Source organism: Equus asinus, chromosome 19 (genome assembly GCF_041296235.1).
Source record: "Equus asinus isolate D_3611 breed Donkey chromosome 19, EquAss-T2T_v2, whole genome shotgun sequence".
NCBI classification, from domain to species: domain Eukaryota; kingdom Metazoa; phylum Chordata; class Mammalia; order Perissodactyla; family Equidae; genus Equus; species Equus asinus.
This window is the reverse complement of record NC_091808.1, coordinates 5,862,073-5,876,209: the sequence shown is the minus strand read 5'-3', so window position 1 is coordinate 5,876,209 and position 14,137 is coordinate 5,862,073. Positions and strand designations below refer to the sequence as shown.

The following is a 14,137-nucleotide window of genomic DNA, read 5'->3' as shown; positions in this document are numbered from 1 at the left end:
CTGCTCCCCACAAGTCGTCTGCTCCCCAGCACAGCCTGAAGAGTGCATGGGGACTCATCCGAGAGCTCTCCTTGTTCCAGAAGGGGCTGCGGTGCTGGCAGTGGTGGGAACGTGGCGGAAGCTGATGTTGCGAAGGACGTAATGATGTGGAATGTTAAAAAGCAGATCACTGCAAAGCGAGTTGATTTGTTAACTCTCCTCCAGGCACCAGCACACTGGGAAGGGGAGGTGAAAGGGCAGGCCAGTGTGGAGCCTGGTCAAGAAGCCTCTATGGAACCTGTACACGGAGAAGATTGGGTTGCAGGATCTGAGTAATTGAGTGAAGAAAGGAGGATGGAGGAAGAGGGGCCGTCCAGTGAAGCACTTGAGTGGCTGCCTCCGGGGCCCCGTCTCTGATGGGAAAATCGGGGCTTTTGATGTGGGAGGCAGACAAGGCTCGTTGAGGGTAAGGACCAGGTCCTACTTCTCTTCTCCCGCCTCCTGCCCTCCCTTTGCTGGGCTCATAGGTGGCCTTTCAAAAGTTCTTATTGATTGATTAATTCATGTAAATCATTTAGACCGGGGAAATGTTTTACTGGTTAAATTTACTAACTTATGTGGGACTATGCCAAAGATGTCATAAGCGTTAATGAAATAAAAGAGCGTAATTTGAGTGCTTAATTGTAGATGCCAGGTGGGGCCATGCAAGAGGGATCTCAAAGACATCCCCTGGCCACTGGAATCTTCCTACTGAAAAAAGTAGAGAGCGGAACCTACTGTGAATTATTGCATGTCTGATTTGGGATTATTTGTTGCATAATCATTCCTATACACCAGGCACAGGGATTCAGGGGTGAAAAGCAGAGTTTCGGCCCTTCACCATGGCCCTGACACTGTGTGTGTGCACACACATGTGTGCATGCAGGTGTGCGCTCCCATGCCCACGTTGGGGTGCTTAGCCAAGGTGTGGGTGAAATACGAGGCTAGCCACATTAGCGCCTGTGGGCTTTGGGAGTGCAGGGCCTCCACTGAGGAGTCTGGATGGTTAGAAGAGGAAGCCTCCCTAGGAGAGGCGAGGCTCCAGATGTGGATTCTGAGACGGAAGTGGCCCTGAGGAGAAGGGAGGCATCTTCTAGGCAGTGGTGGCAACTTGTGTTACTTGTAGGCTTCAGAGAGCGCGACGTGTGCTGACAACCGTGGTGAGTTCTCTCTGGCTTGGACATGGGGCAGTGGGTCCAGGGGCAGGCAGTGAGGCTGAGGAGGTGGCCCTATTGGGTTTTGAAGGGATCCTTGTCCTTCCTGGGGTTCTGAACCAATTAAGAAACGAGACCAAAGCCTCGGGCTCCTGGAAGATCAGATTATTACTTTTGATTGGTGAAGCTGTATCGGAAAGTGAAGCTTCTCTGGGCTTCCTTCTAGGGAAACCAGAAGCAGGAGGACTTGCCCGGCAGGGTCCAGGCAGTGCGGGAGCCCCACGCCTGCCCCCTGAGCCCCGGGCACACAGACCCTCAGATCAGAGGGACCGAGAAGGGACAGTTTATTCCAAGCTCATCAGTCATATGAGTCCCTGCTCCTCAGTGGGGTTGGACCTATTTCCAGGAGAACATGTAGCAAGCCGGGAGGTTAGGGCAGTGGGAATCTCTTCGTGGAAGGAAATGACAGGAGCAGAGAACCTACTCCTCACAAACATGAAAGACCCCATTTTGCTAAGGAACTTCACCTTGCTGTCTGTGTGATGGGAGCTGTGACAAGCTGTAAGCGGAGCGGATGATGGATTTGCCTTTAAAAGGTTGCCTTGCAGTGTGTTTCTTTGGGCTGCAGTGAAGGGGTGCTTGGAAGCTGTTTGGGTAGCCAGCCGTGGAAGGGTGAGGTCTTGGATCAAGGCAGCGCCCGTGAATTTAAGAGAAATTCAGGTGGTGGAATCAATCATCTGTTGTGTCTCCTCTCCACGCCTGGGGTGGGGAGGGAGTAAGTGGTACAATCCACAGAGATAGAAAATCAAGGAGAAATCGGTTGGGTGGGAGAAGGAGCGAAGCTCAGGTTGGGCATGTGGACTTGGGGGCATTTCCAGCACATCAAGGGGAGATGGGGGGTTGGTAATAGGATACACGGTTCTAGAACGCAGGAAGGGTGCAAAGTGAGGCTTTGGGTAGATTTGGGAGGCATTGGCATTGAGGTGGTGGTTGACACATTAATGTGGAGAGATTGCCTGGGGAGAGTTCATGGAGATAAAAGAGAGCTGAGGGAGGAAGCCTGGAAGCACCCTATTGAAAGAGGCAGCAAAGGAGGAGGGGAAGGAAGTTCCAGCCAGGGGAGGGAAACCAGGAAAGTTGATGTCATGGAAGGAGGAAATGTTTCAGGAGAGGAGGGAACTGTCAGTAATGCCACCTGCTGCCCAGAGGTCAAGATGCAAGCTGGCCTCCAGTTGGCCACCAGTGACCTTGACAATGGTAAGTTCAACCAAGGGGATGGAGATGAGGCCAGGTTGTAATGGCCAGGGGAACAAAGGAGGGGTCATCAGGGGGAGTCCACCTGCTCTCAAGAAGGCTGACTGTGAAAATGGAGCTCGGCCAGTGGGGTTGGCTGAACGTCTCCTCGGTGCCAGCCACCGAGCTGGATCTTTCTTATCTGCTATCCAAATAAAATTTACAGATTGTGGAGAAAGCGAGGGGACAGGGCAAAAGGATACATGGTCCCGGTTCTGGCAGCGGAAGAGTCTGGTGGGGGATGCGGGCAGGGAAAAGGGATGTTCTGTTGCCCTGCGGCAGCGTAGCAAGCTGGTGGGAGGCAGGCAGACTGCACTTGAACCCCTGTCCTGCTACTGGCTGCCTCTCTGCTTGATTTGCCTCCTCTGTGACATAGAAGAATATGAGGATTAACTGAGTTGTTAGATGGGCCTGCCTGGCCCACTGGTCAGATGTGACCGGAAGTTATCCTTTTCCTTGTTTAGTGCAAAAGATTTAAAAAACAAAGTTGAAGCAGAAAGTGGGCATTAGGCCAGGATTTAATGAAGTCTTATTGGGGAGCTGAAGATCTTATATATATACCTCTAATTAAAGAGTGTCATTTATCATCTAATCCAACAGTTTAAATTTGTGAGAAAGTAAAGGTGTAACTCACTTTTCTTGCTTAAGTTCTTCAGTAAACCTCTTTTTAGATGAAGAACGGAAGTACATGGATCAAAGTATACTTAACGGTGCAGCTTAAAAAATGATCCCAAGTCATCGCCCAGGTCAAGAAGGGACCTCTGCCAGCCCCCAGAAGCCCTAATTATAGAGATGACTGAAGGGGCTAATTAAAGGGTATCTTTTATCTGTTAGCCAAATAAAACATCAAAATCCTGGAGGAAGTGACTTTTAAGACAACACTGAGCATTAGTATTGAAATATCAGGAGGTTAATGAAATTGGTTAGCGTCTGGTAAAAGATCAAAGATTTTCAGTAGATAGTGGCAGCACCATTTAAGACTTTGGCATAGCTTGTGTCATCAAAATTGCTCAAGAATGTCACCAAAATTGAGAAAACAACATATGTCAATGGTAAAGATTCCAGATTCTTTTAAGTAAGCTCAAGTGATTGTTTTTCTGTTTTATTTATTCATCGGTTTATTCATATGCATGTATTTATTTGAAATACATAACATATTCATTTGTTGAATGATCAAATGTAGACAAAGAACTCAATAGTTCTCAAAATTGCCCAGCCAGTATAATCTGGGGTAATATTTGCGTTTTAAATCGATTCACATTTAAATGTTGTAAACACAGTGAGTTGTTAATGATTATAGTCAGAAGAGAACAGCGCCTCCCTCCCCTGGACTTCCGTTTCCTTTGCGTTGTTTTTGGGAGGTTGGGGGGTGTTTCTTGACTTTTTTCAAGGTCATTTGAGGGATGGACCATGGCACTGTCTTAGATGCGGTGGTCACTTTAACTTTTTCACGCCCAAATGATTCATCTAGGAAAGCCTTTAAGTGAGGCTCACAGAGACACCACCCCCAGGTCACGTCTCCAGGACATATCAGCAGTTAGACAGCTGCGGCTCACAGCGTAGATTTCCTTGTCACTATGGAGGGGAGGATGGCCAAGCCTCACAGAACAGTCACGTCACCGTCCCATTTCCTCTTCTGTTCTTCTTTCTTCCTAAGTCAGATACTTCCCTTGTTTTTCATTAAGTTTCCCCCCATTTTTGTGGGTTACCCTTTGGCTCTAAAGCAGTCTATCCATTTTAGAACAAAATATTTGTAAATCATTTCCTTTTCTCCATTTGTGTATGAGGGTGGGAAGAACATAAAAATTATGGGTAAATGGGAAAAGAAAACAAATATAAATAAAAATTCTAGTAAAGTAGGAAAAAATACTACCACTTATTAGAAGTTGTGACTTCAATTTTTTTTTGTAATTAATATGATCAAGCAATAATGACATGGACAGAAGAATTTTAGGACTTAACATGGGGCTCATGCTTTGTACAACCCTGTCCATCATTTGATGAGAAGCTTTATTATGAAAATACTCTCTTTGCTCATGAACTCGCCCTTTCTTAGACTCCAGGTAGGGAAGATGGAACATTCACTTGCATTTGGAGTTTCATAAAATGAGGATTTTAATAACGTATTTGACTTGTCTTAGAAAGTTTCTCAAATCTCCCCTAAGTGTAGAAAACGTTTATAGAAATGTCTACAAAGCTCTCCAAACAGCTCAGCCCTGTTTCATTCTGAGATTTGTGTTTTCTGTGAGCTTTAAGATCAAAGTCGGTGTGGTCATCCAGCTAAATAGCACCTCCAAGTCTGGGAGTGAAATAAAAATGCGTTAGCACTGATAATCAAAAACGCCCTTGTGCTCTCCTCCTGCCCCAAAAAGAAGTAAATTAGCAATCACCTGCACAGCCACCATTTTAAGTTAACTTACTTCTGGTCTTCGGAATTTCACTTCACCTATGTGACACACGTTTTGCAGCCATTGGAATCTGATCCTAGATTTTATTTTTGAGTTCACATAATGATTTTTGAAATGTTCTAATATACGTCTTCAAAGACCCCAGATCAATACGCCAATGGTTTTGAAATGACAGAGTGCTGAGATATTCCTCTGTAATTTAAACATGATTAGCTGATGAAGGTTATGATCAATACACCATGGGAAGATAAATTAATTGATACCATCCTTTCAGGATGATAAGAGGCCTATTGGAGGTGGGATGTAACTAATGAAGCTGCTTCTTCATCTCTGTGAGCCATTTTTTATATATTGCATTTTCACTTAATCATATTTATACTATCATTCATTTGCATGAAAGCCGTAAGCTGTGGACAAACCAGTTCCTTTATTAAAATTGTATTCATTTGGAAAAGAAATTATTTGCAGACACTATGTGCGCTCCTGTATTACAACCTATTGCTGGGGACAGTGATGTGTTTGTTCCTTCGTGTGGGTATCTTTCAAAATTGCAACTATCTGGGCAAAGACAAGGATTGAATATCATTGAACTTAATTACAGCTAGTCCCCAAAGACACACATCTATTCAAATAAAAGCTGTAGTTATTCTCCTGTAGTGACACCTATTGGTGTAGGAAGTGTTTTCTAATCGTTGACTTCCTTTCCAATTAAATCCAATATGCTTTATCAGCAAGCCTATTTGCCAAGAGAAGTTATGGCTGGTTGAACTTAGATTTGTATTGATTAAGATAAACTCCCAATGTGTATAGTAATATATTACATAAAAGAAGTCTTTGATATCATTACATGTCCTTGGATATAATTCTACACAATAGCTTGCACAGTTAAGAGTAATTCTATAGGCTGTGCAAAAAAAAGATTTTGATTTTCCAGGGGACTTAAATTACTGTATCTTATTTAGCATTATTTTTGCTGCAATTAACTGGAACAAATCATATTATTAGAATAATTTAAACAAAACAAGTGTGTATTTTTTTGTTTTATATTCAAGTCTTCTGAGATGGTCTGTGCAGGGCCACTAAGATCTTCCATGGAGCCAGAGGCTCACCTCCTTCTGTCTCATGTCCCACCATGTGTGGCTTCCATCCCCAGGATGGCTGCTGGGGCTTTGCTCACATGTGTGCATTATAAGCAGCCAAAGAAGAAAAGACTTAAGAAAGAAGTGGACCAAGGGCAGCCCTCTCAAGGAAGGTTCCTGGAAGATGCCACATGACCCTTCTGCTCTCATCCCATTGGCCAGAGCTTGCTTGCTTTCCCATATTTAGTTGGGGTACGGGGGCACAAACCAGAGGAGGCTTAGGGAAATGTTGTATTTATTCTGGTAGTCAAGTGCCCAACTGAAAATCAGAAATTCTATTACTGCAGAAGAAGGGAATAGTGGGTTACAGGGACAACCAGCCATCTCTGCCACATTCCTTATGTTTGGAAACCAGCCTCACGTTCATTTCTTTTGTCTCCCTGTCCACTAGTTGCCCAGAAGATTGTCGCCACAAGGAAGAAGCAGCAGCTGTCCATAGGACCCTGCAAGTCGCTGCCCAACTCTCCAAGCCACTCGTCTGTGTGTTCCGCGCAGGTGTCTGCTGTGCATATAAGCCAGGTACGTCGGGCACGCGGGAAATTGGACTGAAAGGTGTGTCGGAACCAGGAGAACGTGCCTCTCCGAGGAGGGGCCTCGGCCATTCTAAGGTGGATTTTTTTTTTTGTCTTCTCAACTTTATAAGTAACAGCATGTTGGTAATTGACTGAACATTGCCTTCAGAAACCGCTGTGGCCAAGTGGTTTTTATGGGAGTCATTCTTTAATGTTTCCGTCTTCACGTAGCCTGAGTTATGAGGCATGCCTGCTCGAGCGAAGAAGCCAGGTGTGCACTGCCGTCTTCGCTGTTCGTCTCAGTCCCCCGTCCCTATGTTGGTCCTGCTTCTCGTCTGCTTGTGGGTTGAACAATTGTGGGTTGATCTCAGTGGCTAGTCCCACTGTCTCTTAAATTTGGTAGCAGCCCTCAATTATAATTACCGTCTCCCTTAGAAACTACTATCTTTCTGTAGCAACATTTTGCTAAATCACTTACTTGGAAGTGAATAAAATAATTGTCACTTTGGAGAAATGAACCCAAGGCCCATTAAGGAAACTGTTGGCTTGGTTTTGCCCACGCTTGTGTGTTCAATTAACATTTCTTGGACAGGTGTGACATTGGCACTTTTTTAAAGGATGTGGCAGGCAGGTGTGCTGTCACACTTTTCAGTCTGCCTGTGACGTCAGTAAGTAATTGCACGACAGTGGCAGCCTCTGAAGATAGAGTCAGGGATGTTCTTCTCCACTCTAGGCACCTTCCAGTTTTTCTGAATCTTGAAATTTCTTCCAAAAGCATTCTGAGTTTCAAGGTGTCCTTTATAAAATGTGAGTTGCGGTCCTGCTGGACAAAACAGTGCTCTTTCTGCGTCAACCCCCGGGCAGGGAAGGGCATTTTAAATTTTTAAATTAACTGATAGAGACCTTTCTTTCTTACGTCACTTTTCTCAGATAAAGGGACTCTGGGATCATCTGTATGTTCTAGAATGAGGCCGTGTACCTGTGATGCTTATACAACTAGCAGAGTCAGAGAAGCCGTCCCACCTGCCGCACAGGCGGCTCTTCAGTGTGGCTGCCTTGTCGCGTATGACCGCACGTTGGTGGTGGCCTTAGGTTCCTGGAGTGTGTGATTAATCCATCCTTGGTTTTCCATCGTTACAGACAAGTAATGGAGGTGGGAGCTTAAGTGACTATTCCTCGTCTGTCCCGTCGACGCCAAGCACCAGCCAGAAAGAACTACGGATCGATGTCCCTCCCACTGCCAACACGCCGACGCCCGTCCGGAAGCAGTCCAAGCGCCGGTCCAACCTTTTCACCGTGAGTGTCAACCCTGGAAAGAGATTGGAGTGTGATTCCAAAGAATTTCAATTAGTATCAATCAAGTAGCCACATGGTTCAATGATACTTGCAGCATCCAAACACGATTAATGAGAATAACATTGATTTCTGTGGAAGTCTAAGAAAATTATGAGAAGCAAAGATTTGGATACGGAGTGAAATGGGAACTTCTCAACGTGCGGGGAGTTCTGGTACATGGGTCAAAAATGAAGAGTGAGGAGGGCCAGCCCGGTGGTGCAGTGGTTAAGTTCACATGTTCCACTTCAGCGGCCCGGGGTTCGCCGGATCGGATCCCCGGTACGGACCTAGGCACCACTCGTCAAGCCATGCTGTGGCAGGCATCCCATATATAAAATGGAGGAAGATGGGCACGGATGTTAGCTCAGGGCCGGTCTTTCTCAGCAAAAAAAAAAAAAAAAAAAGAGGATTGGCAGCAGATGTTAGCTCAGGGCTAATCTTCCTCAAAAAAAATAAAATAAAAAAAGAAGAGTAATGGGTTTGTATAAAGATATTTATTATCCTGTGACTTTCTTAGTCTCCAGCTAAAGACTTCTCACATTGGCTATAAGGAAATGATGAAACTCTGGCAAAATTCTCCAATTTGATCCCAGGCTGGAGTGCCTGAGGATTTACCTCGAGGTAGCTTTTAGTACCAGAAGCTTCGAGTGTTTTTCGAGGCTCATTGACATAAAGGCTCTTCACTTGGACTTTTCTTTGGGGTCATCTGGGGACCATTTTAAAAACTGTAGATCAGCTCTCTGGGCTCAGGTTTCTGGACTCCAAGTCTGTGCATGGGACCCTGGCATGTGCAGTTTGCAAAAGCTCTTTGGGTAATTGGGATGCAGAGAACCCCTGAACTATGGAGGAGGGACAAGTGCTGCCACCCTGTCCCCTCCCTCACACACAGCAGACATTACCAATCAGTCGTGGAAGGCTTTGCAGTTGAGCCCAGAGCTCCAGGCAGAGCTGCTGTCATGGGACTGCAGTCATTTGCCCTAAGAAGGACACTGCCCCTCCCTGGACTAGGTCGGTGCATTACAAGTGTAGGTTTGTAAGCCAGTGATTCTCAGCCAGGGCGGTTTTGCTGCCCAGGGGACATCTGGCAGTTTCTGGAGAAGTTTTGGGGTGTCACCACTGTGAGTTGGGGGTGGGTAGGATGCTGCCGACATGTGGTTATGGGTAGCAATCAGGGATGCTGTTCACCATCCAGCAGTGCACAGGTCGGCACCCACATCAAGAGTGGTCCAGCCCCTAATGTCGGTGGTGCCCTGTTCTGAACAAGCTAACTTCTCCGTTTGGTTGGTTGCTGCTGACTTAGATGCAAAGAAGTCCAGCATCTCTTGTCTTCAACTAGAGGAGGGCTCTCCGGGGTGGCGGGGGTCTGTCATCTGATCCGCTGCCCTTGTTTGGAGATGGCGCTCTTGATGTGGCACCTGGCTTCCAAGTGCAGTAGATCCCGCATCCGTTTCCCGCCGTGCTGGTGGCGGTTTTCCCATTGGGCTGTCATTATTGCCAAGGTCTGTGGCCAACAGCACGCGCCGCCTCTTGACGACTCTCCCCTCTCCTTTGCCCAGTGCCCTGTGCCACAGCAGTTCCCGCAGACACTGCTGCTGGAGGGGCAGAGTGAGGACCAGACAGACCAGGCCCAGACCCCAGCCTCCACTTACAGCCGACGTTTGACCTTGAGCTAGTTACTTAACCTCTCGGAGCTGGAAACAGTAGTGGGTCTGTGGCGGGGCTGTTGAGAAGATTCCCTCTAAGGGGTGAAGAGTCTTTGTGGCATTGCTTTCGTTTTTTCTCACCAGCACTAGTTATTGCAAATGATTTCTGATGGTGCCCCGCAGACGTGGTTGTAGGAATATGCAACAGATTGGGAGGAAGATGTTTAGGTTTCTGCAAAATCCAGTTGAATATCTGAGATGCATAAACTTGTACACCAATAAGAGGTTTTATTGTGAAATGTCTTCAGACACAGAGAATGGCAGCAGTCACCTGAACAGCTCTGTCCAGCACCCGTAACCCTTCTCCACCCCCAGCTCAGAGACTTTCAGTTGAGAGGGTGTCACCTCACAGAACAGGCTGTGCCCTCACTCACGACCAGTGGACTTGAGAAACCAGTTGCTGACGATGCAGAGAAGGGGCACCATGAGTGGGATGCCGTCACAGCGGGGAGGAGTGAGGACTTTTGAACGTGGACCAAGGAACCTTCTGTATCTTTGCCCCTCCTGTTAGGGTGTGGCAGGAAAACAAACACCCAGGCTCGGGATACCTTTCAAGGGCCACATTTATTGGGCATTGGTTTTGGTTTCTATTCTAAAGAAAGTGATGAGAAGCCAGGAAGAATCTTTACAAACGGAGCTGTTTATAGGGAGAGCTCCAGCATGTCCCTGTCCCCTCATATGAAGAGCACCTCTGGAGGTGGAATGTGCCAGAAAATAGTATCCTGCACCCTATCCACTGGGTAACTGACAATGCAGAAAACTTGAAGGCAGGAAGATTCAAAATGATAATAACTCAGTTAAGAAATCTTTCCTTCCTCCCTGTGTCTGCAGAGCCTGGCTGTGCTTGGTGTCTATCAGGGGCCGTGGTCGCCAGAGTCACCCCACATTGGAGAGAAGGGAGGGGCTCCCCAGGCTAAGAGGAGAGTGGAGGACTGAGGGGTGGGGGCACTCTTGCGCTTATTCAAGCCACACACACGTGGGCGTGCCCCAGTGCAGGCATCCCGGCAGAGGCCAGGGGCCCCAGCTGTCAGGGCAGGTGCTAGAGCCACTCAGAACTCATCTTACGGTGACTCAGAATCCCCATTAATTATGTCATAATTAAGGGCTCTAATAATGCAAAGGCCTCCCCATGAATCTTGTCGTCATCAATGCTTATTCCCTTTTTTAAATGTTGGAAAGCAGTTTGAGAGTAAACCATTTTAAAAATTGAATCTGGCTGCACAATGGTTATTGGCAGGAATAGAGATTGGGGGTCATGGGTTTGCATCATGGCGTTGAAGGAAAAGATGGCTAAAATCCCAGGCTGGACCCGCCTGTGGGCCATTACTGGCTTTCACTTGAACAAAACGATGGTGGTGGTGGGGGTGGTGGGAGTGATGGTGGTGATGGTGGTGGTGGTGGTGGTGGTGGTGGTGATGGTGGTGATGGTGATGATGATGATGGTGGTGGTGGTGATGGTGGTGCTGGTGGTGGTGATGGTGGTGGTGGTGATGGTGGTGATGGTGGTGCTGGTGGTGGTGGTGATGGTGATGGTGGTGATGGTGGTGATGATGGTGGTGGTGGTGATGGTGGTGATGGTGGTGATGCTGGTGCTGGTGGTGATGGTGGTGCTGGTGGTGGTGGTGATGACGGTGATGGTGGTGGTGCTGGTGGTGATGGTGACAGTGACGTGTGGATATTTTAAGTTGAAGATCTTAAAAATATTAACTCCACTAGATGTCAGTGTCATCCAAGGAATGAAAAGGGGCAAATTAGTTTTAAAATTGTAGCAATTAAGAAATGAAAGTCTCATTGTTAACAGTTTGCGCCCATTCTGAAATATGGAAAATTTCATAGACTCTTCATCCCTGGTGATTGTTGGTAATTATTGGCTTAAATTGGCAAAAAGTATATTTATTTAGAAGTGCTTAGGAGGAGGAGAGATGTGCCATATGCCGAACAATCTTGGTGAATAAAAACCCACGCAGTCTGGCATTGTAGGACCCAGATGAAGGGGCACCGTCCTTATTATTTATTAGGCTGTCGTAAAGAGGCCGGAGTTAATTAGGTAGTACACACATCATTTTTCAAATACCATGCTGATAAATTTTATAAAGTGGACCTGGAATGTCCCACTCTTGGCTAACGTTTTGCAGTCCCAGAGGTTTCTCTTTGCACATAATACACATTTTTAAACAAAAATAGATCACACGCACTTTTTACAAAATAGTCCCGACCTAAAGTCTCTCCTGTGGTAGCAAATTTTGTGTTATATTTGCAGTAGGAATTATACTTTACTAATCAAAAGCTAAAACATATCTTATTTTGCTTATTTCTTTGAAGAAACTGTTTTGAGAAAAGAAATATTACAAGACTATATCTATTTAATTCCTGGTTTTTTTAATATAAGTCTTAGAACAATTAATTTAGTTTTGTGGCCCTAATTTATATGTGGTTAAAATGTTTTATTAGAAAATATTTATTTTCAAGCATACAAGAAGAAAAAAACAGATGCATACACTCACCATGCAACTCATCAAATATAAGCATTTTGCTGATGCTGCCACCACTGCTGGTTCTTCAAGAAACAAATATCATCAGTAGGGGTCAGCCTGGTGGCGCAGCAGTTAAGTTCACGTGCTCCGCTTTGGCGGCCCAGGGTTTGCCGGTTCGGATCCTGGGCACAGACACAACGATGTACTGGGGCTTTGGGGAGGAAAAAAATATATCTATATCATCGGTAAATTTTGAAGCCCTGCCTCTGGGTTTGTCTCCGAAATACATTCCTCTGCCTCCCTGTCCAGGGGTCAGCATTCACTTGAATTTGGTGTTTCTTATCTGTATCCATGTTGTAAACTTACTCTAGTGTGTGTTCATACTTGTACTTTGCTTTCCCTCTTTTCAAGCTTTATAGTAATGGTGTTTTTTTATATGTTTTCCAAAGCTTATCAGATAACGCCTATCCCGTGAACCAGAGCCAAGCATCCCCAGTAACCAAAGATTGTGAAAAGATGTTCCCCAGCTCAGAAACTCGCTGTGAAAATAAGGCTGCAAAATTGATAGTGTAAATTGAGTTGTTCGAGTAGTGTTCTGTCTTTTGTGGAGAAGGACAGCCTGCATCCTGTTGCAGTGGTCCAGCAGCCTCTGACTCACTCATTGGTTATGGGGAGAAGCACTGTCTGTCTGATAGTGAGGGCTCTTGGTGGTGATGCTTCTTGTCCCTGTAAGCAGGTAGTTGACGAGATGTCCCTTCATGGCTTCTTTCCTCGCATGGGAGAAAGTTAAACATTTTGGTAAAGAAGGAGATGATAATTAGATGATCTGAACCTTGCTCTCCTCTGTATTCAGTGTTTGCTGAGACTAAGCAGGCACTCTTCTGGCTTGCCATCGACCTTCTGCGATGAGTGTGACAAACTCTTGTTAGCTTTCTAGTTGTGCGTGTCAGGCTCGTCGTGTTGCACAGTCACGGTTGACACAGGCAGCAGGTCCCGAGAGCTGCTTTGTATCTGATGGTTCCACGGAGCCGTGTCTGCGCTAACGCAAGGATGAGCTGTCAGTGATGTCGTCCCAGTTGTCGGAGAAGTCTGGAGACCTTACTGGGAATTTATCTTGGCTGCAGTGTTTTATGTCCCATGGGTTTGTTTCGGTTTAGTGGTTGGATTTCAATTTTGTTGATATATACTCAGCCCGTCGTAGGAAAAGTAATTGTGAAGCTAAGATTCAGCATTCCTGAACCTAACCGCTTCTCACTGCCCTCTCCTTGAGATTTTAGTTTCATGGCTCTCCCCCGAAATGTTAGAGTTGTCAGGGAATTTTGGAGGTTTTTTGGCAGTAGAGTGTCCGTCTCTTTCATCTCTGAGGGTGTGATCTAACATTGAGGCTGGTCCTCCCTGGTCCTGCTTCTCGCGGAGTCTGGAAATTCTGCCCTGAGGACGGAGTGACTGTGGGGACAGATGTGCTGTCGTGAGGAAGATGTTAATTTTTTTAATGTTTGTTTTGTTAATTATTCTGGTTAATAGAGAATAATGAAGATGGATTTACAAATTTATAAATTTAGAATGCATAGCATTCCAAAAGTACCATTAATGATCTCTGTTGATTTAAGTTTTTTCCCAAAACGTTATCCCTGTGAGCTTTGAATCTTATTTTATAAATAGAAACCTGAAGTTCCAGCTTTCCCAGGAATTGAGATGTGCGGAAAAGAGGATTTAGGGCTATTACATGGCACTTACTATACAATATTAATTAAAGGATTAGTTAAAGAGAAAAGTGAGAGCCTAACCACCGCCTGCTAAAATTCACGACAAGGAATTGCTAAGTATCTCCATTTTGCTCCGAGTTCCAAAGGGGTAACCCTTACGTTTTGCGTTCTTCTGCAACTTTCTGTTTGTTGCTGGTTTTGTTTCCTGTTATCTCATCCCAGGCTTCTATCATCCTCAAGAAAAAATGTGCACAGTGCCTGACACACAGTAGGTGGTCAATAAATGTCAGCTCTTATAATTGTCACAGAAGCATGTTTTCTAATGAGCGCCTGTGCTCATCAAAGTGCTGCGTCTGAGTTTATATCAGGGGAACTTTTCTCCCTCCTTACGTCCC

At 45.7% G+C, this 14,137-nt stretch overlaps 1 protein-coding gene across 14 annotated transcripts in view; it reads left to right on the top strand.

Annotated features, from left to right (window-relative positions):
* AGAP1 (ArfGAP with GTPase domain, ankyrin repeat and PH domain 1) overlaps positions 1-14,137 on the top strand; it is a 559,975-nt gene that overhangs the window by 269,557 nt on the left and 276,281 nt on the right. For all 14 annotated transcript variants that reach the window (XM_044751550.2, XM_044751551.2, XM_070489343.1 and 11 more), the window contains 2 exons: positions 6,404-6,531; positions 7,665-7,820. In XM_044751550.2, the coding sequence (XP_044607485.1) occupies positions 6,404-6,531; positions 7,665-7,820 (284 nt within the window). The remainder of the gene's footprint in view (positions 1-6,403; positions 6,532-7,664; positions 7,821-14,137) is intronic.